Source organism: Plectropomus leopardus, chromosome 15 (assembly GCF_026936395.1).
Source record: "Plectropomus leopardus strain MGB_pleo_1.0 chromosome 15, ASM2693639v1, whole genome shotgun sequence".
Classification (NCBI taxonomy): Eukaryota; Metazoa; Chordata; class Actinopteri; order Perciformes; family Serranidae; genus Plectropomus; species Plectropomus leopardus.
Window position 1 is genome coordinate 16850338 of NC_142190.1, and position 27175 is coordinate 16877512.

The 27175-nt window shown below is 38.7% G+C and overlaps 1 protein-coding gene across 8 annotated transcripts in view; it reads left to right on the forward strand.

Moving 5' to 3' along the window:
• LOC121952187 (rho GTPase-activating protein 26-like) overlaps positions 1-27175 on the forward strand; it is a 99500-nt gene that overhangs the window by 37615 nt on the left and 34710 nt on the right. For all 8 annotated transcript variants that reach the window (XM_088088046.1, XM_042498712.2, XM_088088049.1 and 5 more), the window contains exons 3-17: positions 6378-6473; positions 8583-8644; positions 8955-9026; positions 14533-14634; positions 14753-14863; positions 15594-15698; positions 16595-16724; positions 17186-17286; positions 18593-18687; positions 20176-20254; positions 22255-22291; positions 22598-22663; positions 23676-23750; positions 23840-23924; positions 24788-24846. In XM_088088046.1, the coding sequence (XP_087944172.1) occupies positions 6378-6473; positions 8583-8644; positions 8955-9026; positions 14533-14634; positions 14753-14863; positions 15594-15698; positions 16595-16724; positions 17186-17286; positions 18593-18687; positions 20176-20254; positions 22255-22291; positions 22598-22663; positions 23676-23750; positions 23840-23924; positions 24788-24846 (1275 nt within the window). The remainder of the gene's footprint in view (positions 1-6377; positions 6474-8582; positions 8645-8954; positions 9027-14532; positions 14635-14752; positions 14864-15593; positions 15699-16594; positions 16725-17185; positions 17287-18592; positions 18688-20175; positions 20255-22254; positions 22292-22597; positions 22664-23675; positions 23751-23839; positions 23925-24787; positions 24847-27175) is intronic.

The following is a 27175-nucleotide window of genomic DNA, read 5'->3' on the forward strand; positions in this document are numbered from 1 at the left end:
TGACAAATCTGCCACAAATTAATATAGACTGTATCCAGAATGAAGTGCATACATTTTTAAAAAATGATACTATAAAAGGAAAGCTGCAGAATGTGCATTATCAGATGTTCACCCTATGTATAAATTCACTCTTTGAGGTCTTTAGCACTTTCTTTTCAGAATGAGTTTAAACCTTTTGGATGCTTATTTTACTTGCGCATAAACTGTGGCAAATGCTGTGCTTTTTAATGCCCACATAAAACATAATGGTCTGACCTAATGTGACTCCACAAGCATTTAGTGCTAGAGGTTAGGCGACACTCCACCAGGGAAATCCTATTAAGAATGTTTTAATGTTCTGCTTGAGGTGTATTTAAATTTACAACAATTTAAACAACAACAGTAAATCTGAGTTTGATGCTAAATTAAAGATTTTTTTAAATTAAATTAAAAAATGTGGTCAACTCTGACTCAGCGGTTCGACTATGAACTGACAATATCCAGATCGGCCTTTTTCAGGGGAGTTTATGTGCACTGGTCTCAATGAGGACAGTTTGTTGTTCTGAATTTTCAAAGTAAAAGTCTAAAATGTAAAATGTTTCTCTCCGAGCAAGTGTAGGATTTTTCTTTGAAAGTTTGGGTTGGTTGTTGTAGAGCTTCTATACAAACAAACAGTAATTTTAATTCGACAGTTACTTTGAATGCTGCAATAGCTACATATTAGCTTGGTTTGGGTTGATTTTGCAGATAAGTCTAATCAGTAACAAAAGAAACGTATTTAGAGAAGTGGTTTGTAACATTTTAGGTATTGTTCTCTATAACCAACACTTCAACACTTTCAATGTATTTTGAGCTGATAAGAAATATTAAACAAGAAGGAATGTATTTGTTAGTTAAAATAAGCATTTATCATAATTTCAGCAGCAACTATAAACCGTGGACAATCAGACCCATCAGGGTATCAGTTTCTTTTGTGTCTACCCTAAAACACTTGAGTTTTGGTGTGAAAAGCTGACATTGTATTTATCATGTACTCCTGTGTGCATTCAGGGTCTATTTAAAACATCAGCACCAAACACTTTCTGCCGCAAATCCCACAGAATCATAGGAGGGGCTTCTCTACAAACACAATGTTTCGGGTAGATGTTCGGAGGTCATACAGGAAGAAATTCATCATAGAACAATTTTTCCACTCACAGTCAAGCAACAGTCACCATGTCTGCATGTTTCTTTAAAAATGCAGTTTTTGTAACGGCGCAAGATTCTGGTTTCACTTTGTTTGTTCATATTCCATAACTGTATTTAACGTGTCCTGGAAAAACAAACACTATAACCTATTACATTTTTTTATTCATCAGAATTAGGGGATTAGCAGCCAGTTTCATGTCTTCTAATTCTGGCCTTGGTGGCAGTTGTGAAAATCGTTTTTCCACTAGCTATTAAGGCTCAAGGTCTCCAGATGTGAGTGTTATCACAGGTGCTACAAGCATGTTTCTGTGGCCACAGACTCGATAGATCAGAAAGCAGCAACATATTTTATGGAAGGGTTAACCAACTGGAAGACACTCTGCTGCTGTATCCCGACGGAAGTCTTTGTTGACCCCTTTGGCTTATCAAAAAGCATTTGGGGAAATATCTGATATCTTCCTCACTATGCATTTAGGTACATACATACTCATTGAGCTTAACACTGACAACATGAAGGGCACTCAGAGAGCCAAATTTCCACCAAGACCAAAGTCCATGCTCTCACAATGTTAAAAAAAGGGGAAAATAATTTGTGTATCCACCTTGTGATTTGGATTTGCTCCAAAATGTAATGGGTTCCTCCTTGGCTCTTGCTACAACATTTCACCAAGTTTCATGAAAATCGAGCCAGTAGTTTCTCTGTAATCTTGCTGGAAAACAAACCAACAAAAGAGTCAAACTGAAAACAACCACCTAGATTACCTTTGAGATTTTTTCTGGAGGCAGTTGTACAACTGAGAAATTAGAAAAAGACATCAGATATTATGACATTTACTGTAAACAAGAGTTAGCTCAAAGGTGATGTGAAAATGAACAAGTACAGTAACAAGAAAACTGGAATCACAAAAGTACAGAATAGCAGTCAATTTATTGACTGAAGAAACTAAATATCACCAGATAAACATTATTAAGCTCTATGAGGATGCAAAACACATAAATTAATTGTGTAAATATACAAGAGTCAACAAGTGTAAATGTTAAAAGAATAAGATACACAGTAGCTCCCCCAACAGTAGTTTTAATTCAACAGTTACTATGAATTAATAATAATAATTATGTATAATAATAATATTAGCTCCAGGCAGCTGGCATGGTGACCAGCTTAGTAAGCAGGGGGTTGATTATTTAAATATTTCTACTAAATCACAAAACTGCTGTAACGAGAAAAGTACATTCAGTAGAGTGAAAATGTATGTCAAGTGTGGGCATGTAGGTGGGGAACAGGCAGTGCAGGGCAGACTGTGTGTCCAGCGTATATGCATGGGAATGAAGAGGAGATAATATGTTACTTTATCAAGGTGTTCCCCGAGTAGATTCACTGTATGGACAGAAACCTTGGACACAGTGTCCAATAAACCCTACCATCCCAGACAATAAAGAGTGAAATCTCATTCACCTGTTCCTCCCACTTTCCTGATAGTCAAGATGGCTACAGAGATGACAAAAACAAATTGATTTATCTTGTAATGTGCCATACTTACCATATTGCGATGGAATTAATTCTTAGATGCTCCATGTTTTTTAGTGACAGTAAAGGCTAAAATGTGACCTGGAACAGACTATGTAAGGCTTGTTTATAGCCAAGTTGATTGCGGGAAATGCCTTTTGCTATCGTGATTTTATTGATCACTTGAGACCCCTACCAGCCAGTTAAGAGGAGTGAGGAGTCAGTGACAGTATAAAATCAGTCAAAAAATGTGAATCACCATAACCATGAGAGGCACACATTCATAAATGTGCATAAAACATATTAGGCTGATGGGTCTAGTAGTATGCGAGCTTAGCTACAGAACGGCACACACGGGTACATGCGCCCAGTCCACTCTAGGCTTTTGCTTGCTGGAGATAATAAAAGGAGTTTCAACTGATAACGCTCCAACACGAGCATTTAAAGAGCAGATAAAAAAATGCCAGTCAGCATTTGCTTGGAAGCAGAGCAGATCTGACAAAATGGTGGATGTAACAATGTCAGTTAAACTGCTATGAAACTGCCAGCATGGTTGCTACTAGCAACATAATATTCAACTCAAACCAACTGCTGTTGGCAGAACAAAATGTGTGAAATGGTAAAATGAAGTAGAAGTGCATGACTGATACACAGTCTAACAGTGTTTATGTATGTGAGGCTGTGTTTTTAAAAAAAAAAAAAAAAACCTTCTGTTTTCCTACTGCTTAGCCTGTGGCTGGTTTTGATGTTTATGAAGGGGAGCACGAGGAGTGTGGCAGGAGCCAGAGTGGAGAAATTAACAACTACAGGCACGTTTCACTCACAAGGTGCTGAGAGGAACTGTCAGTGGCAGAAAGGAGAGGGAGGGGAGGTGGAGGACAAAAATAAATAGACAGCAGAGAAGCAAGAGTGAGGAGGAGGGTGTAGAAAGAGATATAGTTTTGTATAGTCAGTCAGTGGACACAGAGCATGACATCAGTCACACTGAGGTCACCCAGGTTACTGAAATCTAATATAACTCTTTAAGTTGGGTGATTTTGCCAGATTTTGGGTTGATTACCACTTTAGTGCTACACTGTATGTTTTTTAAAACATGCAAATAATAATTCTTTACCTTCTCCATATTTTTTTTTTCTTCCTGCAAGAAAAGAAAGCAATCAGTTATTATAATCAAGTACAGTACAAAAGCACACTTGTATATCTGCAGAGCTTTCACTGTTGTTGTTGAGTCACTGCTCATATTTCACACATGACTTTTTCTAGATCTTGACGTTTCTGGCTTTCAAAGCTGTGGATGCACACACGGCAGATTCCACCTTTAATGTGCTTTTCGAGTCTTCTGACCAAATAAAGCACTTGGACACTACATGTCACATTTACCTATTCACACATACATTTTATACACTTATGGTGGAGGCTACCATACAAGGTGCTACCTGCTACAGTTAAACATTCATATGCACTCACCATAGACTGCTTAAAAAATGGATGCAGCAACTGTGACTCAACCTCAATGGTTTGTGGACTGCCGTTTTGAAGCCTCGAGTTGGGTATTTTGGCTGTTGCCATCTTGTTTCGTTGGAGCCAGAGATGACCATATATGGACAAGAGGTTGGCACGATGGAGAAGTGATGGGTGGATGTGATTCATAGACATAGCAACACCTTGCAGACAGCCTGTCACTCAAGCAACTTCTCCTTAAAATATGTGTAACTCTGGGCCTTAAACCCCTCCCCTGTTAAGTGTTGAAGTTAGGACCAAACCGTTTTTTTTTTTTGTATCATGGTTGCACAGGGCTGCACTCTATTTTGGAGTCTGCCTCAAGTGGCCATTCGATGAACTACAGATTTTGACACTGATTGTCATCTGGAGCAATTTGGGGTTCAGTGCCTTGCCCAAGAATACTTTGACATGCAGAGTGGAGGCTCGAGAGATTGACTGCCAATCTTACGACTAGTGGACAACCTGCTTTACCTTCTCAGCCACAGCTGTCCCATTTCCATAATTCTTTAATATTCATGTCCACTACAGGCTACCGTAAGCTGTCAGATTTCATATCTGTCAGTGAAGAGGTTTTAACAAAAACGACAAACAAACAGGTTACTGTTGCTATTTATGCTATTAATTTATCAATGATATGACACACAATTACAAGGAAATTCATTTGATTGAATATCGCATCTTTTTACAACAAAGAATGCATTTTTTAAAGATTTCTTTTTGGGCTTTAACTTAAGTTTTTTTCACTACAACTTTGTGAAAGTTTTAATTTTATGATAATTCGTCTTAGGACTACTGCTGTTGAATGAATTGTGGCAATGTAAAGGGTATTAAGGGAACACTGGAAGAACTTTAGTAATTCTTAACTTTACTGGACACTGGCACCAAAAATCCACAGTTTATCCTTTAAGGTTGGAGTGTGGTCTCAGTATGGTCACACTTCAGATGATGCTACAGAGCCGCTATGACTGCATGTTTCACTGAGTCTATCCCAGGAGAGACAGTAGTGTGTGTGTGTGTGTGTGTGTGTGTGTGTGTGTGTGTGTGTGTGTGTGTGTGTGTGTGTGTGTGTGTGTGTGTGTGTGTGTGTGTGTGTGTTCGCGCGCACATTTTTGTTGTGCCAGCATGTGTGCGTTTCTGGCAGCACATGCAGGAGCTCCTAGGTCTGTGTTTCATTTCGCCCATTGGCAAGCTGCAGAACATCTTTCCAAATGTTCTTTCTCTCTCTCTTGCACACGCTCACACACACGCCCACACACACACACACACGCACACACACACACACACACACGCACACACACACAGAGATATCTGCATGGTGGGGTATTTTCATGAACATGGTCAATTACACTCTGTCTGTCTTCTCTACACTCACTGTCCTCTCCCTGACTCCCATTTGTCTTTCCATGAGACTCTTGATCTGTTTTCTCTTCTTTCTCTCGTTATTTCTCTGCATCCTTGTCTTCATTTTAAGTTCCACCAGTAGTTTGCAAAACTCATATTTTCTGCATAGTTTCTTTCCTAAAAGGAGAGCATCTTGAGATGATGATCATTTTAAAAGTCCTGTAACTCAGTATAACGTGCAATTGCTGGTGTTGTTCCTCAATGTATGTAGTTTCTCAGAAAGCTGAGTCTTTTTCAGTTCGATCATGTATATGTGGCTGAACTCGGCCAGCCTGGCAACAGGAAATATTGTTGTAAAGGTGACCCTGCCTTGAGTTTAAATGGATGGGAGGCCAAACTCGCCATGAGTGTCTGTCTCCTAGGAGCTCTTAGCGCCTCATGTATTATTTGAAAGGCATCCATCTGTTCGAGGCTTTTCACCGCCTCACTTGACTAATGTGACTTAAGTTTAATGGAACTTTTTACACTTCCTAGCACACACACTCATTCGTAGACACAAAAATCTCCATAAAGTGTAGGAGCTGTCGACCGTCGTCACTAACACCACTGGGGATCCACTCTCAGTATCTGCCTGTCTGCATATAGCCCCTTTCCACTCACTCTCACATTCAGAAACAGCGTAATAAAAAAAGTCTTATCAGGACAAGATGGTGATATTTTCTTTAAGGGGTGTATTACTGTTTTAAGGCTAGGTAACCAAAGTTAAAAGTAAGAATGCAATGTTTTATATGGTCCTCACTGGTGAAATATATCATCAGTAAACCTAACTGCCTCTTTTTCTCTTCTCTCGTTCTCTCAGGTCTGTCAACAGCCAAAAGGAAGTTTGCTGATTCTCTCAACGAGTTTAAATTCCAGTGTATTGGAGATGCTGAGACGGATGATGAGATATGCATAGGTGAGTCTGATGATATGAAATCCAAAATAATCCCTGTATCAGTGGAAAGGACAGCCTGTAAATATAGAGCAGACAATTCTCTGTCATTTATAGTCGCTGAAACAGAACACAGCAGCATCCTTGATTTAGAAGCCAGCTTGCTATTCAGTGCTATTAAATAGGAAACCATAACAATCGCTCTCAAATTATGACTCTGCCCTAAATCTGTTAGGGTCCCAATTTTTATGCCTTCACACTGGCGATAGCTGAGGACAGAGGCATTTCAAATTGCCTGTACAAACGCATGTCCTAGTTTTGTGAATGCTGTTTTTCAGGAATGCCTTGAGGGAATGTCTTCAAATTAAGCACAAATGTCCACTTACACTCAGCGATGAACTGATTTAATTTTGGTGGTGATTTGGTGTTTCATTATCTTTATGTGTACCTATTTAACTTTTATCTAAATCATATTTTTCATTTCGGTGTTGGAATATTTAAAGCATAATTTCATATAATGTACATTTAATATAAACTATATCATTAAATGAAAACGAGCCCTTTACTGGGTAACAGAAGGTAAAGCCAGTCATAATGTGCAAAAACGAATCCTCACTCTCCTCTCTACATTTGTCTGTGTCATTGTGTGATGTGCTGACAATCAATAAGCAGATTTTTCCAGTAGCACCAGACACATCTGTTGTGCAGATAACATGAGCTCTACAGTCCAGTTTACAGCATAGAGTCCAGTTCATTGTCCACAATTAAGGTTTATACTTTATATTTACATAAGAGATTATGTCATTATTACAACGTCAATGTTGTCTTATCCTCTTATAATAAAGACATGGTAAAGTATCCGACTTGAAGTGACTTTTTTCACAGCTCTTGCTAAAGCTTGTTATAATGTTGCTCCCCAACCGGTGTTATAAACTTCATGCTGAAGCATACATACATTAGAATATTGTGTAAAATAATGGTATGCAAAACATAAGAATCTTTAATTCCATGAGCTCATCCAGGCCTTGCAGTGCTCTTTTCGTCAGTGTCCAAGCAGCCTGCTGTGAAACACGCAGCAGTCACCACACCCTCCCATGCTGCCTGGTTCTGTCTGTGCAGGCTGCAGCTTCTCACTGGCCTGACCCACCCACTACTGTTGTTTAACTAACCCCAGCTATCTTTCCTGAACAGCTTGCTGCTCAACTGGGCTGCAAACTGGAACTGTTGTTCTAAGGATATTCATAGTTATGCTCATGTCAAAACTCGTTTCTACTCTCTGGTACGGTGATAATTTAACTTCAAATGGCTCCGCAGCATATCGGTTTAAAAATGTTGCTCTTAGTAATTAACGAAAAAGTTTCCTTACATATTAATGGAAAAATTGGCCTACAAATAGGCTCTGTTGTTTTACTTGGACTACTTCTCTGGGTATCATATTTTTAATATTCTACATGATTGATTAATAATGTGTGATTGAGCTTAACTACTTTTTATGAGCTTTATTACACTGTTTTTTAATGCATTCCTTGCATAGGCCTGAGGTTTTGCTCCCTTTTAGATGGATCTAGACTCCAAAAACCAAATCCTATAACTAGAAGTCTGATGTTTAAAAGCAGAGTGAAAGTGTGTGTCGTGAATACGCTTGGGCTCTGTTGTCTATGGGCTTGCATGTGTGACTTGCCAGTGCACATGCTGCACGTGCTCAGTATGCATGTGCACTGACTTTGTCAGAGGAGCTAAGTGCATGCGTGTGAAGTGTTGGACAGGGACGGAGGCAATTTAAGTGGAAACTCTGACCCAAAACAATGTAGCCAGTCCTCGCTTGCCAGCGTGCAAGGAAACAAGCATTGAGCTGTGCTTGCCGTGAAAGCACCATAGAAACAAACCATCGAAATTGCGGTTGCATTTCCAGTTAATTACTCTGCTGTGTCATGACTTTAGAAACATTTGTAAGAGGTTCAAGGGCTGAAAACAAAGCGTCATCCCCGCCACCTCGTGCCAACTCTGTTCAAACTCTCTTCAGACTCTCTCCCTCTTTTGTTTGTGTGTACTTGTGTGATTCCCATGATAACTATTTGAAATAACTAAAAACTTTCTCTCTCTTTCCCTCTGTCTCTCTCCGTCTGTCCATAGCCAAGTCTCTTCAGGAGTTTGCAGCAGTCCTTCAGAACCTGGAGGATGAGAGGACACGGATGGTGAGTGACCTAAATACTACTATAAGGAGTAGGTTGTTGATGGGAGGGTGCGAAAAGTGTGTTTTGCACAAAGAGCTTTCCATTACTCAGCAAATATTTTGATAGTGATTGGGCTAACCCCTTAACCCCTCAATTCTTATAACTGACTCAGAGGACAGGCGGTTAATTTTTAGAATAGGGTAAACTAAGACATTTTTAGTGGATTAGCTGTATTTTTATTTACTCCTTTGTCATTCCTTGAATATTATGTCCTGTCTGCAATATTCATGAATAGGCTTTGACTTTGGTTTGTGTGTTTGTGCCCCCCCAGATTGAGAACGCCAATGATGTGCTCATTATGCCTCTGGAGCGGTTCAGGAAAGAACAGATAAGTGCAGCTAAGGTAAGGATAGGACAGTGCACTTACACAGGACTAGTGACTTACATGACTTTGGCTAAGCATGTACTGTGCATTTGTATTGATACGTTTGCAGTGAAATGAAAAAAAAAACAAACAGTAAATCAATAAAATTCTTCTTTTAGAGAGGCTTTTAGAGAGGCACTCTCAAAACATCCACTCAAAAACATACAGCTAATAATAGATTTTGAACCTCTGTGATATATTGATGATTGTTAGACTCCAGTAAAGATCTCAGCATTCTGGAGACTGTAATCGATGTGCGACCTTTGACCTTTTCACGGAGGACTGCGGGTGAAAAAATTGCAGCCTGGGCAACTTTGGCACCTCTACATCACCTTCATATCACTATCACCTTTTAGACATTACTGCGGTTTATCTCATTTTCAAATACTGGAGTGTAACTTTATTTTGTATTAACATCTGGGTAGAATTATCCATATAATATATTCTGTATTCACTGTGTTCTTTACTTTCCCTTGAAATATTTTAATCACAGCAGTTCCAGAAAAATGGCAGTTCTCCTGCTTGCATAGCCTTTTTTAAAACAATTGGCACATATTAAAATTCCAGTGAGATCCTCCTTAATGCAAGATAAGTGCAGTATTTCCTTGTGCTTGAATTAATGTTCAGTGTACGACGATATTAAGAACAATATTTTGAGTCTATATTCAGTGATTGAAAAAGTATACACAATAAAATGAGGAATTTCTTGATATTTGATAACCAAATACACTACATTTGTCTGAAAGTGCCGGCATAACAGCTTTACTCGGAGCAATAAGATAATAACAAGACAAATACTATCAGTATCTGATACAGGTGGTGGAAATTATTTATGTACATTAACTTAGTACTGAACTTACGTACATTTTTGAGGTAGTTGTGCTTTACTTGAATGTTTTCCAATTCTGATAATGTATACCTTTACTTCATTACATTTCAGAGGCAATTTCCATAATGTTACTCAACTATATTCAATGGATAACTTAAGTTACTATTTACTTTGTGGATTGAAATTAATGATATGATATATAATCAACAAAAAATGTGATGTCTTATTGTAGGTTAAAGACATAATATGCAGGAATTTTCTTTTTACTATTTAGACTTGTAATAGAAAGCTATAGTATACATACATTGACATAATATTTACTACATGTGTCTCAGATGATCATCCATAAATCAAGGTCTGAACCATCACTGCATGACCTAGATAGGAGATTAGAGGAATATATAATCCTGCTATAAATCACTGGGGGGTTTCCCACTCCAGCAGTACTCCCAGTGTTGTCTTAGACTTTCAGTGTGTGTAAATCTTTTTATACCTTGGCTGAATGTACAGGAGGGTACAAAAACACTGAGACACGAGCATGTTTACTCTTTAACTTAAGATTTACTATATAAATAATACATCCACTTAAGTTTTTAATTTCAATTTAACAAAAAAAAATCACTCAGGTTAAAGGGTAAGTGTCATACTGTACATTTTCAGTAATTCCTCCCTTGCTCCATGTTTTAAATATGTCATGTTTTGATATTTAAATCGCCTTACATCAGGTCATGGTGCACTTACCCTGCACAGTCATTAGCCATAGGACCTAGATAAGTAACCACAGGGGGTTCCCCTGATACATGCGGTATTTAGCATGTCATCAGAGTATACTATGCTAATCCATCCCTCTTGGAGCAGGTCATTGTTTGATTGTACATGGTGGCCAGATTAAGAAGTGAACGCATAATCTGTGCAGTTAGGTCACCATGAGCGATGTACTAATCCCAGTTTAGCCCTAAAAGAACTGAAGAAAGATCTTCTCCTGGCACAGTTTCACCTTGTCCTAAAGCTCCTGAGCTGCCAGTCCTCTGACACAAGAGGAGTTTTCGGAGAATTGCATTGAGTGGATAAAGAAAAGATAAAGCATGTTTGAAAGAGTTGATTTAAGGAAAATTCAGGTCCAGGAATTCATGCAAATAAAAGTCTCAGAAAACACACATTGAACAAGTAATTACATCCCAAAAAGTCACTGTAAACTTAAATATCACAACACTGCTTTTAAGACTAACACGAGGCTAGCACTTTTGCACTTTTAAGGACATAGAATTGGTAATGTGATGGCTATGTTTGTGTCAAAACAAATACATCAGTCCTGCAGCAACAAAAGAACCTTCTCTAAAAAGAGCTATGGCTGTAATGATTTCTGAGGGGTGTTATTAAGTTTCATAAACTAGGTTAGATCGCGAAGAAATGCTTAAATAAACGCGCAAATAAGCAGAATTAATGGCTTTTATAATTATAATGTTCTACTTTCCACTGATTAAGCAGCATTATAAACATATTGATATTCTGATTTGGCCATTTTGGCAGTAAAGTGAATTTAAGTTTTAATGACAACGCATTTAGGTTTAAACAATTACAGTTTCACAGATAGATGTGAGATTAAAGTCACATGAAGCCAGCTGTAAGGCAAGACAGATGCTGCTTCTGTTAAGTATATATCACATTATGTAGTACAGTGCAATTTTACTGTTAGTGAACTTTTGTTCTGTGGTAAACCCCCAAGAAGCATGAATACAGGGAATGTTTACACAAAGTTTCATGCCATGTGCTGTGTGCAGAAAGGAGCAGAGTGATGATGCATTGGTTGGCTTCATGTCTCAGTGAGGCCTCCTGGGAATTGTTGACATGACAAAGCAGTGGAATGTGGAGTAAAACTTGATTGTAGCTGTGATGAGTCAGGCTGGTCGCAGGGCATGACCCAGTATCAAAACATTTCATTTACTTTAGTATGGCTGGAGAAGAAACATCACCAGTGAGCCATCATTCTGGGAGGAGACTTCCACCTGCTGGCTGAATATGGAAGTAACTCAAACTTAAGTAATTGTAAATGCCTAACTTTCACCATCAAATTTGTTTGACAAAATGATAATTGATAAAAAAAAAAAATTATAGTTTTTTCACTGACACATTACATTCATACATTAAGTCAGACAATTAAGCTTCCGTCACTTTTTCAAAATGTATTTATAATCAGAATTTGATTTATTTATTTCAAACATGTAAAAAAGGAAATAGAGGAATCAATTTACAAAAACAGGCAGACAAAAAAGTAATAATGTTGAAAAACATAAAGCAAAATAAATGGTCAACTACAAATTGACTTGGTTTACATATTTAAAAAGGAGTTAGTAAAAGTAAGTAATTATGTCATTAAACTCCTAATCAGGGACACACAAGAGCAGCAGCAGTCATTTCAGACGTGCTTTCCACAGTGAATATGAAGAGTCATAGAGGCAGACTTTAAACAGAGGCCTTGTTGTTTAGAGGAATGTTCATCATCTCTGATGCGTTCTGCAGCTGCTGTCTGTTCCTCCTTTGAGGACGCTGCTTGTTGTTGAAACTGGCTTGGCAATGAAGCACCTGTGTCATGTGACTGCAGCAGGGGTTGACATCATTTTCACATTATTGACATGATTGATTGTGGCATTGTGTTGTTCTTTTCAATAATCTGGGAGTTTTTTCTTTCCAAGAGGCTGTTGGAAAAACTAATTCACACAAATGAAAATGACCAAACAGGAGACTGGTGAATCTAGCAAATTAAATACGTGAGATGAGGCAGTTCATCACATTAATGCATAAGAACCTGTAAACCCCAAAACACCATAAAACACTGCTGCTCAGTGATTAATAACATTTTCATGACAGACAGTTTGCCTTCATCCACAGTATGCAATATATATCCCCATATTTTCCTGCATCAGTAAAAACTTACTGAAAATAAAACATAATTAGCAAACAGTCATTTGGCTCACGGGTTTAAGGTGTACATGCATAGAGCTCATTGGATCCTACAAAATTATGGGATGGATTATTTTGGTGATAAATTTAGTATATTTGCATTTCCCTGTGAATCTAAGTTTGAATAAGTTGTTTATAGCACAGTGGATACTATAGTCTGTTGCAATATTCAGAGCACTAAAATAGCAGCAAACAATGATTTGCCATGTAGCGTTGTGGTGAGGATTTCCTGAGCAGAGAATGAAGTCACGCTCCCTTTGTGTGTGTTATAATCTGAGTTTCTCTGTTTTATGTTGTGGTAAACATGCATGTTATTTCCCACTGGCTAGCTCATTGCCATTGCTTGTTATCACTGTTTTGGGATGGCGTTGTCACAGAGGTGTAGCACCCGTCCTACAGTTCCCATCTCCTAAACATCATGTGCTCTGTCAGCACTGTTGTCCTAACTTAGTGCTGTTTATGGAGTTTTAAGCATTAGCTGCTGGCTGCCGGCTTGGCCACCTCTGTGCTGAGAACCGTATCAAGACAACGTACTCTCTGAAGTGTGCACAGAGGCTTTTAACTGACATTAGAAACTTTTCATTTCTAATCACTCTTTTTGTCTGTTAACTGGTTAACTGAGTAAAGTGTAAAAGTAGAAAAATTCTGTCAAAATACTCAAAAACATTGACAGCAATTTCAAATTTCTTTTACAGCTTGCTTCGCTGTACCAGCAGGTCAAAACCCCAAAATATTCAGTTTACAGTGATATGAAACAGAGAAGTAGCAAGGGCTCACATTTTAAAAGCTGGAACCAGTAAATGTTTAGCATTATTTCTTTATATATGATTTAAATGCTGTACTGATTAATGCAACAACCTAGTTTTCTATCACTCAAATATTGAAGTCAATTGTACGTGTTTTTCATGATGAAACCCTTGAACGATAGAAGCACCAAATCAGTTAGTGTAGGTTTCATTTTTGATCTTGTTTTTGAAGCTCAAGCCCCATCATATTATAGTTTTGTTATAAAGACATGCAACAGTGCTAACTGACTAAGACAGATGTACTATAATAATACCCCAGGGCCTCTCTGACAGAGAGACCCACCCTGATCTGCCCCTCCTCTGTTTGGGTGTCCACTATTCGCCTCGTGTTACCCTCTCTGGCTCTCTTTTTAGTCTCGCTAATATCCTTATCTCCCCCTTTAACTGGCATTAATTGGAATTTAATGATCCTAATAGGACCATAAGAACAGGGTCAGAAGTAATGATTCTCTTGGCAACTTTTCAGTTTCTCTCTTTATTTTTCAGTGTTATGAAACACACACCCAGCTCTAGCTTTCCCTGGTTTATCATCCATCTCTTGAGTCAGTGATGTCAGCTCTGATGAAACAGTCAGTTGTTTTATAAGCAGCTGTGCTCCCCGGAGGAACACTTTCATACTGGAGAGTTCCTGAAAAATGGAAGATATTGTGTGAAAGCTAAATAAATTCACATTAAGTGAATTTTGCCTTCCTCTCTGATCTCAAAACCTGCAGCTCAAGCTGCAAAGGCTATAGCTGATTGCAGATGGTAGTCACTGATTGAATTGCTAGTAGCAACAATGTCAAAATGATGAGAATTAGAATAAATATTTGGCTTATAATTAGCTGAGAAGAAGGTTGATTACTCTGTTACCCATTTTAGAATTGTTGTTTTTTAAAATCTGTTACAGGAAGCCAAGAAAAAATATGACAAAGAAACAGAGAAGTATTGTGCAGTGCTGGAGAAGCACCTTAGCCTTTCAGCGCGGAAAAAAGAGGCACATCTGCATGAGGTAACATGTTGCTTCCGAGTTCACATCGCTCCACTTTCTATCACCTGATAGGTGACATTCTCAAATTTTTCAGTGCATATTAGTCTGCCACTTTTCTTAACGTCCTTCCCTGTTCTAGGCGGACAACCAGGTAGATAACGTACGGCAGCATTTCTACGAAGTCTCTCTTGAGTACGTCTTCAAGGTGCAGGAGGTCCAAGAGAGGAAGATGTTTGACTTTGTGGAGCCCGTAAGATGACACATGTTTTTCTCTTTTATGTAATATGCCTGTGTTTTAAACTCTTCTACACACACATGCTTTTTTTCGTCAGTGGTCTGTAGTTCATTTACTCACTATGACATATCCACATCAAACAGCTGCTCATTACACTCACAGTCCACTGATGGTGACAAACAGCAGTTTTGAGGTTTTGTTGGCTTGCTTGAGGGCACCTCATTGCTGGCTGCTGAAGAAATAGACAATTTGTTGCACATACACAACACAAACCTAAGTTTTAACAAATTTGCTGCCTCTGTTTAATGCTGTGTCTTGAAAATAAGATATTCTATACATAGTTGTAAATTTTCCAAACTTGCTGTTCTGTGAATCTACTAGATAAAATATAAACTGTATGTCCAATTTCTGCTCTTTCTTTTGGGTTTTTTTTGCATCTTTTTTTCACAGCTCCTCCCCTTAATCTTAGCCCTTATCTCTAACCTATCTGTGTTTTCTCCACTTTGTAGTCCTTCTGCACTTACTTTCTTTTTTCTTTTAAATCCTCAACCTTTTTCTGCTCCTCCACATTCTTATATTTTCCTTTCCTCTTGACCTCTTTGTTCTCACAGTGCGCCTTCATTTATTCTTCTGTGTCCTCATCTACCTTGTTGTCCTTTCCTTTTTTTTCTCCTGCCAGATATCTTTATCCCGTCTTTTTCTTCCTACATCTATTTAATTGTCACGCTGCTTTTGTTTCCCACAGCTTTTGGCGTTCCTCCAAGGCCTGTTCACCTACTATCACCATGGCTATGAGCTGGCAAAGGACTTCAACCACTTCAAGACTGATCTCACCATCAGCATACAGAATGTACGGTCCATCAATGCCTCATGCTTCATTAGCTCAGTGGAAACATTTCAAAGAGTAGATGATGTCCAAGAGAAAATAATCCTCCAAATATGCTCTGAGGTTGAACATTTACCCAAATGGCTTTTCATTATACTAATTCTTCTCCTCACTTCCCTCACTCATGTCTCTTCCTCACATTTTAGCTCCATCAAGTGAAGATATGAGAGTTAAATGTGAGGAAGAGATACAAGACAGAGATGAGAGGAAAGTGGAGCAATAGCTGCTGAATGAGAAATCCTTGATTCTATAGCGTCAGTCTCAAGCAGTTAGTTATTTATGACTTGCTGTGCCACATGTGGAGGTGTGGCAGTTCTACATTGCACTGTTGGATAGAGGACTTTGTATAGGATTCACTAGGGGTTGCAGCGCCATACCGTGAAACAGTTAATCTTGGTATGAAAATATACAGTTATCGTATTGTATAAATTTGCTTTTCTATGGTATTGGGAAAAAATATAATAATAATAACTAATCATAATAATAATAATAACAATAAATTTGTGTAAACTGTACTGTATACCATGACACAGCCAAACTGTGATCTTTTCGGAGACAGTTATAATGCTTTGAAAATCTCAAACCATTGCAACTCAAGGATACACTTGTGTGTCTTCGCTCTAAGCTTCTTCAGAGGTCTCCTCTACCCTCAAGGTGCATTAAGAAGATTGAATGATCCTCCATGACAGTAGAGGGGAAACAGTTGCAGGGTCATGAGGCGAGAGGACATGAGGAAGCATAATGAAAGCACCTGCAGTTATCTAAAATTGCAAAACAGGACATCCAACAGCCTCTCGATAAAAAAGGGAGCATTCGATGAAAGGCCTAAGGCGTGTGCTCCTCTATGCTTGTGTTGACAGACGAGGAACCGCTTTGAGAGCACGCGGTCGGAGGTGGAGAGTCTGATGAGGAAGATGAAGGAGAATCCACATGAACACAAGAGTGTCAGCCAGCACACCATGGAGGGATACCTGTTTGTGCAGGAGAAGCGTATGTATCAGCCCATTTCATCTTACAATGAGGGCACAATTCAGCAATAGTTCACTGTGTTGCAGTACCATGGAGACATGAGTGTGTGTTTGTGTGTGTGTGTGTGTGTGTGTGTGTGTGTGTGTGTATAGATGCAGTACATGCATGTCGGGGGCATGTTATTCAGTTCACACACATGCACACAAACACTGTCAGAGCAGTGGAACAAACAAACTATAATGAACCTGCTGTTGACGAAGTCAAGTCTCATCTGTTGGAGATGTGACAGCAGCTCTGACAGCGTGCGGTTGCCATGGTAACCTATCCAGCACTAACGCAGGCATGACTAAGACTGTCACCCCCTCCTGCCTCTGTCTCTGTTTTTCCCTGATTGTTTGACATCACTGTTTTCTCTGTATTCCTCTTTTCTCCTGTGGTTTTGTTTTTAACCTCCTCACCAGTTATTTTCCTTTTTTCCTCAGGCTCATTTGTTTCTACCTGGGTGAAGTACTACTGCACATATCATCGTGAGCCCAAGAGGATCACCATGGTCCTTTTTGACCCTAAATCAGGAGGGAAAACAGTAAGTACCTTTGGCCATTGTGAGGTCATGGTATCACTTAACATCCAGGTTTTTCATCTGTCTAGTTATCTATGTGTTTCAAAGACTTAGACAAACACACTCTTATGCACAAATGCGCATACATATACACAACATCATGTTGTCTGATTTACAGTTTATTCTCTCCCAGATCTCCCACTGGGCTGCTCTCCAACACAATAAGCTCTTGGGTGTATTTTTTTGATAATTCCCAAATACATGATGTCACAAGATGTTTCCAGGGAGGCTGCAATGGATTTTTGCAGGCAGGAAACTCTTCAGCTAGTTCAAATAATCACCAATAAAAATGTCGCGTTTTGCTTCAGTCCTTCAGAGCCATTTGAGGAGCGTTTCTGATGCCTGGTGCCATTTTACACCAGTGAACAGTCATCCGGGCAGATATCAGTTTTAACAATTTCTCCCACAGTGGCAGCCTCAAAAGATGAGAGTTCAGCGTCGTCAAAGATGTTTTGAGTAGGCAGCATGACTCCAACTATTTTCTCAAAGTGCTATCTGTTATCACTCTCTCCACCTACACACTAAATAACCTAAAGCTGGTGCAAGTTCAGGCCTGTTTTCTGAAGGTTTTAACAGAGCATTTTGAATGTATAACTGAAGGCAAAGAAGAAACACTGAATGTCACAGAAAGCCTCTCAGCTCCCACACGGTAATATCTAAAGAACATATAGCGGATCATAGAGTCAAGATGATAACATCAGACAGGGGCCCGTTATTGTTTCAAACAGCAATGCTGTGCATGTATGCTGAATGTGTATAAAGCAGTAGTTTAAACATGGTGCTTAATTAGAGATTAGAAAAATAAATGAAATGAATAAAACAAACTATTTAAACATTTTTTCAGTTTCAAACTCATGTCTTGTTATCCAGCTCCTGCAGAGATTTGTGTTATTGCCCATCTCACACCAGAAGTGTTTGTCCAAAATTATCTCAATGTTCTTCCAATTGGAAGTTGAGCAGTTGGTATCCAACATGACAAGAATGAAAGTGAGTCATAAAGTATTAAAAGCATATTAAATCTAAAAAATTACAGAGGGTTTTGCTCAATATGTCAGAATTATCAGTCTTGTTCAAGAAAACATCCATTATCTCAGTTAACACCCATGATGTGGTTGCTCTACTGTTAGGGCTGTTCTTTTCTTGTGTTGAGTACATTAAAATAACCAGCGTGTTTTCTCACCATTTTTAGGCTGTACATGCTATTATGCATGCATCAAAATTACTGTTTTAAAGTAATATGACATTTTTTCTCTTTTACTCTCTTTGTCAGGGAGAAGAGGAGAGCTTTACCCTCAAGTCGTGCACCAGGAGGAAGACAGACTCAATAGAAAAGAGGTTCTGTTTTGATGTGGAGGCTGTGGACAGGTCAGTGAGTGTGTGATTTGTGTCTCCTGTTTAAATTAGGGACATGAAGGCTTTTATTTCATAGTTTTTCCATCTCCAGAATATTGTGGAAATCTACAGCAGCTTAAAAAAAGGGAATTTGTCAAATTCTCTTGGGAATGTCAGGGAATGAATACACCAGATTCTATTTCACAACTTGTTTCAAACATACATTTAATTAGATAATGTTTTTTTAGGTGATTTTCTTCCCAGCAACCCAACAGCTGTAGTGGAAAAGCACACAAGGAAGCCAGGAAAGAGTTAGATATTTTGGGCTTAGGGATTAAGGGCTTTGTTGTCGAATGTAATGGAAGCATTGAGGAATTTGACACCAGTAAATGCCGTCCTCATGTAGCTCATTACAGCGTCAGTGCTCTTATGGTGTAATGAAAGCTAACAAACACATGGGGGTGCTCAGTTGATTTGGAGCTGAAGATGAGACATTGTTGCCGTTTTTCCTCTCAGGCTTGGCCTCCTGTGATGCTTCACTTCATCCATTCCTCCTAAACCCTCCTCTTTCCCCCTTCCTGTGTACTCCTCAACAACTTTGACCTTCCTCCATCAAATCAGTTCACCTTGTCATCATCTCCTCTACTTGTTTCCCTATTGTGCCTTTAATTATTTTACCGTCATGAGTGTAGGTGGTATTTCCTCAGACTGTGTGTTTACACATAATTTGTGCATTGCATAATTACATGAATACATTTGACTAAGTCATTTTTTGTAAACATTTGTTTTACTTTGCATGGATTCTGCACCCATGTTCAGAACGTGTCTGTACACATGCACCTGAGTGCGATTGTGTTGCGGATGGTATGTCATGATTGAAGGACAGTGTATAGATTGGTCTGTGTGGAGGGGGCAGTTTGGGTGGTGACAGCTGAAGGTGAGACTGCTGCCAGTGACAGGATGACAGACTCTATAGGACCAATTGGAAACCTTAGAAGACTGGCATGCACATGACCAATGAGACTGTGTGTGTGTGTTTGCACACTGAAGGTTGCCTGTATCAGGTTGATATATCTTAGTTGCTCAGTTAATTTAATCCTCAGTGAATTGTCTGGCTAAATTCTTTGTCCTTTTTGGATCCTTTTATGGTGAAAAAGCTGTTGATCATCTGTTTTTACTGGAAGGTGATACAGTAGTCATACCTCTGGCACCCACTAATAAATATGCTTTGCTTTTGAATAAGTATGACATTTGCATGCAGGGATCTTTTTTTTTTTTTTTTTTTCACAAAACTCTGTTCACCTGAAGGGCATTCAAAAACAGTGTAAATAAAGTACTTTTAATTAGGTGTACTTTTATATATTATAATTGTTATAATGATGTATCTGCATGTTCATCCTTGTGTGCGTGTTCGGCCAGTATTTGTGAGGCTTGTTGGTTGCATTTAATGGTCTGTCTTTGCCATTCAAATCTTGATGTTTTTAAAGCCTATGTACCATTTGTGTGTTTGTGTGTGTGAAGGCCAGGCGTAATTACCATGCAGGCTCTGTCAGAAGAAGACCGCAGGTTGTGGATGGAGGCCATGGATGGGAGAGAACCGGTAGGTTACCACGGTTACCAGTTTGTTCATACGTGACAAATGAGTGAAGAGAGAGAGGCAGTGGGACAACAAGTCTGTTTAGCAAAACAAGAGCTCTGATGTTAAGAATGATTTTTGTGGCATTGGTTTGACTTCTGCACAAGCTGTCAGGATGTACATAATATGATTTCACCTGCTAATACAAGGCACTGCTTCTTAGTCAGGAGCTCAGGACACCTCTCAGTGCCCTGACACACCAAGCTGACATTCGGTTGTCGGTCAGTCTTGGGCCATCAGTGAGCATGTCATCCTACTATTTGGTGTGTTATGCATCGTTGGCACTTGCTGTCCGTTGTCTGCCTTTTTTCCCAGCTGAATCTGCATGTTGAATCAGCGTTGGAGATGGCGTGAATGTAATCACTCTGATTGGCACTTAAGCTCAGTGCACAAGAAGAGAGGCAGAAGTAAAGAGAGCAAACAAATGACTAAAGTCAAGAGGTCTTGAGATCAAAACAAATTTATTATGTCAGGCTGTAGTGTTCATGTACTAGATAACTAGCATCTTGAATTTACCCCATCAGTTTTCCAGTTTTGCTTTTTTAATGAAGAATACAGATTACTGCCGCCTGCTGTTATGGAGATCTATTTCCTCTCATGCAGATGCAGGACATACAGTACATGCTAGATGGCTGTTGGCTTTAGTCTTCGCAGTGTGTTCAAGTGCAGTTTTTTGGCCATGACGCAGTTGACATGAGGCAATGCAACATCATTGCCACTAGTTTTTGATGCTGGTTTGGTGTGTCTTGGCCTTGAGGACTCACATGATAAAATGGAGAACAAATTATGATCAATCAGATAGCAAAAGGGGAAACTCAGCACTTTTTTCTCCTCTTTTTCTTGCCAAATACTTGGTGATTTAGCTACTTTGGGCGTGTAACAAAGAAACTATCTGAAAAGGTTGGAAGGGAAAATCAGTCTTTGGGTGGAGCTGCTCACAACCCTTCACATATAGTATGCAACCTGCAATGAGGGCTTCATTTGAAGAGTTGCAAGCAAAAAAATGGCACTGACACAGAGTCATTACCCCATAGATAATTTTGGTGTTCATGGTCCTAATAGGAAAGTTGACAGCCTGTTCCCCCAAGTATTTGTTTATACCTATTTAATTTTCAGCTTAAAGGCTTGAAGCTTGTGTTAGTGCTTTTTTCCACACTCTCATTTAGTCACATTCATGTCCCAACACATCTCTCATCCCCATGTCTACATTCAAACGTGCAAAGGTAATCACTGTCAATAAAGCCACCGCAGGCTCAAACAAGCAGTTGCTGAGCTCAGGCAATCTGTAATAAAACAAGAGAGGTTCATGTTCATGTTTCACTTAAACTCACCCGACCTTTGTTTTTGTCTGCTATTTCGTTGTCTGTAACCACATCTGCACAATGCAACCACATCAGGTACAGTTCATTCTGTACAAACCCATACAGATGGGGTGGATTTAGAACACAAATAGTTACGTACTTTATATTTACTGTATTTTCTATATGAAAGTCGGTTTATTACTTTTATTATTTTAATGTGAAAAACTTGTGAATTCTACATTTGGCCACTCATGGATATTCTCTAACAATGTTTTTTTGTTTTTCAAAAATGAAAAGTTTTGGAATTAACAAAGAGCCTCAATAAGCATAATATTCTCATCATTATTATGGGAACTGAGTTTTTGTAGATTGCAGAAAAGCCAAGAATAAACATTTAACAAATAATACGTTTTCCAATGTCCTGATGTATCACAGATAATGTATTCAGGTTTCCTCAGTAGTGGAATAAGCAGCATTTTCTAACAAGCATTCAAAGCCTAATAGCTTGTAAACTGCACAACAGAACATAACAGGTGTGTTTTTCTTTTTTTTGTCAGTAAAATGTTGACTACAGATGTTGTGATGTACAAAAATATTCTGCCCTCATTAGGCTAAGTTGTAAACCATTTTCTGTCTGAAGGAGTTGGTGTTTTTTATTTTCAGGTATACAATCTGAACAAAGACAACCAGGCTGAAGGCAGTAAGTAGCTCGAATGGGTATCATATAACTGCTTATTCAAGGGTAGAGTATGATTTATCGTTATCATCTCCCTTTCTGTATTGACATGGATGCTAGATTTCAATTTGAGTATTCAAAATACTTTGCTTGTTTTGATTTGGCCGAAAAATATCTGAGCTTTTTGATTCAACATCTCTACAATATAAGTATTTCAGTACTCTTTCATTTTTATACTTTTATGTCATTGAAGAAATCAAAGCAAATTCAAATTGACAAATATTTTCTTTCTCTCACTGTAATCATTCTGTTTGTCTCCCTCTCTGCCAGTGGCTCAGCTGGATGTGATCGGGTTTAACGTGATGAAAAAATTCATTTACGCGGTGGAGACTCGAGGTACTCAGATACATGTTTTATTTTTTTTGTTCTGTGGATTTCCTGCCAGTGAAAGCTTGACAATCAATCCAATATTAAGAGACTTCCTGGTAAGAGGTGTGTATGGTAGAAATAAAAATATATACACTCATCTAAGACCCAATTGTGCAACACAGAAGCTGTCAAGGGGGGTTTGAAATGACAGATGTCAAAGGTCATCAGGGGGATTTAAACCCTCCACCCTCTGAGCATATTGTCTCGTGATGCACCTGGAGGTCCCTCTCTACAGATTTTCTCCTGAAATGTCACAGCACATCGGCTGCTTAAAGAGCATCTATTACAGATCCCTCCTTGGCTTTTCATCGCACCGCAAATGCATTTCCATTTATACTGTATATAATGATGGCCCTTGTGTTTCTGAGCTGCCAGGATTGCGCCTTACATGAGGGACGTATATGAAATAGAAGTGGATCAAAAAAAAAAAAAAACTGGATGTTAATATATTAAATGTCAAGGCAAATGTATATGTACTTGGATGCTAAATTTACTTGAGATGCACTGAAATAGTTCATCACTGATGTAAACCTTGCTGGCTTTCCTGCTCTTATTCCCCATTAAGTGTGTAAAATTAGACTTTATCAATCCCACACTGGGGAAATTTACACGTTACAGTAGCTCAAGAGTCAGAGCAAGAGAAAAAAGGAAAAGAAATAAGTGATAAATAAGGATGAAAACGAATTTTAAAAAAGGAATGTACACTGCACTAGATAACATTCTTCATACCCCTTTTTAGATTCAGCAATTTGATTTTCTGTGACAGATTAATTGAATTGCAGTCTTTGGGTGGTGCCAGGTTTAAAAAAAAAGCTTCTATGTAAGCATAGAGATGTGGCATCTTATTATCACAGGGTTCGTAATAGGTGCTTAAAGTGCTTGAATTTTGAGGATTTGATTTCTAAGAGGGTGAATTAACATTTTAGTAGAAAGATTCTCGATGGTGTGCCTTACCTTGCCTTTACCTTAATTATACCAGGTATCGATGACCAGGGCTTGTACAGAATCGTTGGCGTCAACTCAAGAGTCCAAAAACTACTGAGCCTCGCAATGGGTAAACACAAACACATATTTTTTAGAAAACCAAAAGTAAAATAGATTTTCTCCTTATCTATTGGTAATCTTCATGTTTTTGTCCATCAGATCCCAAGACATGTGCTGATGTGGAGCTGGAAAACCAAGAGTGGGAGATCAAGACTATCACGAGTGCTATCAAGCATTATCTCAGGTTTGTGTGAAAACACTGAAAGAAATTCATATACAATGTATAATTTTTTAAAAAAGCAAATACTGGGAAACACAAATTTCTGAGGTCTTGAATAAAAGCATGATGCTGCTTACAGTCTCAGCATTTTGTTAAAAAAAACAGATCTCTGGCCTGGATCCAGCTCAATAATTTGTTAATTCTTCAGCTTTTTAACAGTATTTTCTTGTTTTTATTTTTCCAATTAATTGTAGCACAAATGATCTTTTCTTATACTTTCTATTCACACAGTTGATCACAATCATATTTCCACAGTATAGCCCTAGTCTTACCTGCTGGTCACTGTATAGAAGTTGATAAAGGGATACACCTCACCATTTGGGGGCTGATGTATTCCTTTAAATGACTATCTTTCCTTGGAGGCCAGGAGTAGGCGGCCAAGTAGAAGGAGAGGCACAGAGAGAAGTGGTGCTCAAGCTGTGTGCAATCTATTGTACCTGAATTAATCTACACTGTGAACAACACACATACACACTGGTAAACAAACATTCACATATAGACACATTCATACACACACAGGTGCTTCATTGGAACATAAATGGACTGCTTCACAGAGAGACCGACTATCCACACTCAGTCACCATACTAAACATTAACAGCATTAGGATTATCAGGCCTCATTGACAACCAGCAGGAGTCATTACATTCCTCAGGCAGCAGCGATAAACTGATGTCCAGCTGTGCAAGCAGGCATGGTGTAGATAAGTCGAGGAGAGCATAGTTAGAAGGGTGTGCTTCCAGAACTGTCCAGATTTATTAATTTTTGCAAAGCTCCATTTTCCAAGCTGACATTCTGCACCTGAAGTCTCCCTCTCGTGTGTTTCCAGAGTGCTGCCGGCTCCTCTTATGACATACCAGTACCAGAGGAGCTTCATCAAAGCTGCCAGTGAGTGTTTTCCTTTATGTGTCTTATTTGCCTCTACAATGTGGGTTCAGCCGAAAACAGACTCTCCTGCAGTTTAAGGTTTTTAGTTTCCCACTGAGGTTAACCGTACTATATAATGGACCATCCGGTTTACATGAAGAGAATACAACAAGCTGTGTCTATTTCTGCTTTGGGCGTGCACATATTTACATCAAGGGCATCCTCCCCTCCCAGAAAAAAAAGAAGACTGAAAATATGATGGTCGTAGCCAGCCACAGTGATGTCACCCATTGGTTTGTTGACTTCTGTTTTGAAGCGTAGAGTTCAACATTTCATCTGTCACCATCTTTATTTCGAGCCAGAAATAACCATATTAAGGCAAGGCAATGGCAGAGTGGGGAAGTGAAGGGTGGATCTGATTGACAGGCCGAGGACACTTTTGCAGACTGCCCGTCACTCAACATGACTTGTGCTTGATAATGCATTACTTTGAGCTTTGATGAAATTTTATTGTGCAAACTAAGTATTTAAGAATTCAACCCTCAGGATAGTTGTCATTAATGTTAAAATTAGCTACAAAGACTGAAACAGTTTTTTTTTAAAATTGATTTGTTGTTGTTTTTTTGTACCAGGCTACTGCTATAAATTTGGGTGTTTGGGTGCTCGCTTTTCAAGCCAGCCTCAAGTGGCCATTCATGGAACTACAGTTTTTAGATTTTTTTCAGACTTTCTCGTTGGCTTCGATTTTCAAGTACCAGAGGACTTTTGTTTTGACAAAATTCAAGACATTTACACCACAAGTTGATGCAGAAAATGCAAAAAAAGTTGTGCATAAATATTCACCAGCATGCAGGAAATAGAGTGTTTGAACCCCAAACCCACAGTTTCATATATGTCCCCCCAAAATATTTAAATGAAACCTGTGCTTTAGGCTAAACAGGATAATCCTTAAATAGCCTTTGGTTTGTTATTGAATTAAGATGAAATCCCCTCGAGTCATGTCATGTTGATGTAGTATGTACATCTTATGAATGGATTACAGATAGATCAGATGATTTTTTCATTTTTATTGAAACAGGGATTCTTTGTCCTCTTTCCTCTCCGAATGAATGTCTGCTTAAAGCAATTTCTTAAGCATTCCTTCTCAGTTTAATTTAAAGAATGACCACATATCACATGAATCATCTCATGAGTGAGGTCACAACTTCCTATTAAACCAGTAACAAATAAATGGTTCACCTACTGAGATAAAAGGGCATCCACTGTGCCACCAGGTCGCCTTTGTCTATTCATTCGCTCTGTAAGCTGAGCCCTCTGACTGCTGCTTTATGTTTAGTATGCACAGTATGTGACTGATCTGCTGTGTCAAGTGTTTTTACACAGTTTTTATATGAGATCCAAACTCCTAAGGAAGAGAAAAAGTGATTGGGAGCTGATCAAAAAAGCTGAAGGGAGTTTTCAGGTCTGTTGGGTTCAATAGCAGCTGCAAAATCTTTGAATTTCTTTAATTTTATTCACCAGCACCTGATGGGTGTGGTGTATTGAGCTGTGTTACATAATCAGATTTTTTTAAAAAAAACACTTGACTGTCTCGAAGACAAATTGCCTAAACTCTCCAACAGTCACTGCAATTATTTCAGCATATTTTATTTTTAGCATGTGGCTCCTAGGCTACAAAATAAACATTTACAAGCACTAATTGATCTACAACATAAAAAAGAGACTTTATATGAGGACTCTTCACTGCAGAATGTAGTACTTAATATTTAAAGGTCTCGTCTGGCCTTTTTTGGTCTAGTTTAGCTTTGCTCGGCTTTGTATGCTCTAGTCCAATCCTGCTACTGTATATCTACTTTTTACAGTTAGTGATGTTCTAGCGAGCCCAGGTGCAGTTGGTCCAGTTCAGTCTGGTTTAATGTAATACAGAATGCGTCATTGACCTGTTTTTTTTGTTTGTTGGTAGCTAAGCCTCTATAAAGCCAAACTGACAGGGGAAGGAACTCCAGGAAATGACCGTGTGTCTGTGGCAACGGTACCAGGAAATGGTCCCATAGTGAGGCCAGCTGGAGAGAAAAAGAGCAAAGTGTGTATGCAGGGAAAGCAGTAGAGCGTGGCAGTTATGAAGGCCAAGGTAATTGGTTTGATACCAACTTGGATCACCCAAACTATATAATGCATGCATTCATGGATTTGTAATAACTGTAAAATGTTACATGTACTCGCCAACTACTTATATAAGTTTACAGATTTATATATCTCATTTCACTTCAGTTCTTTCCCTCTATAGAACCTATCTCTCTTCTTCCCTCTGCCATTCATCAGTTTCTGTTTATAGGGGTGTCTGTCATTT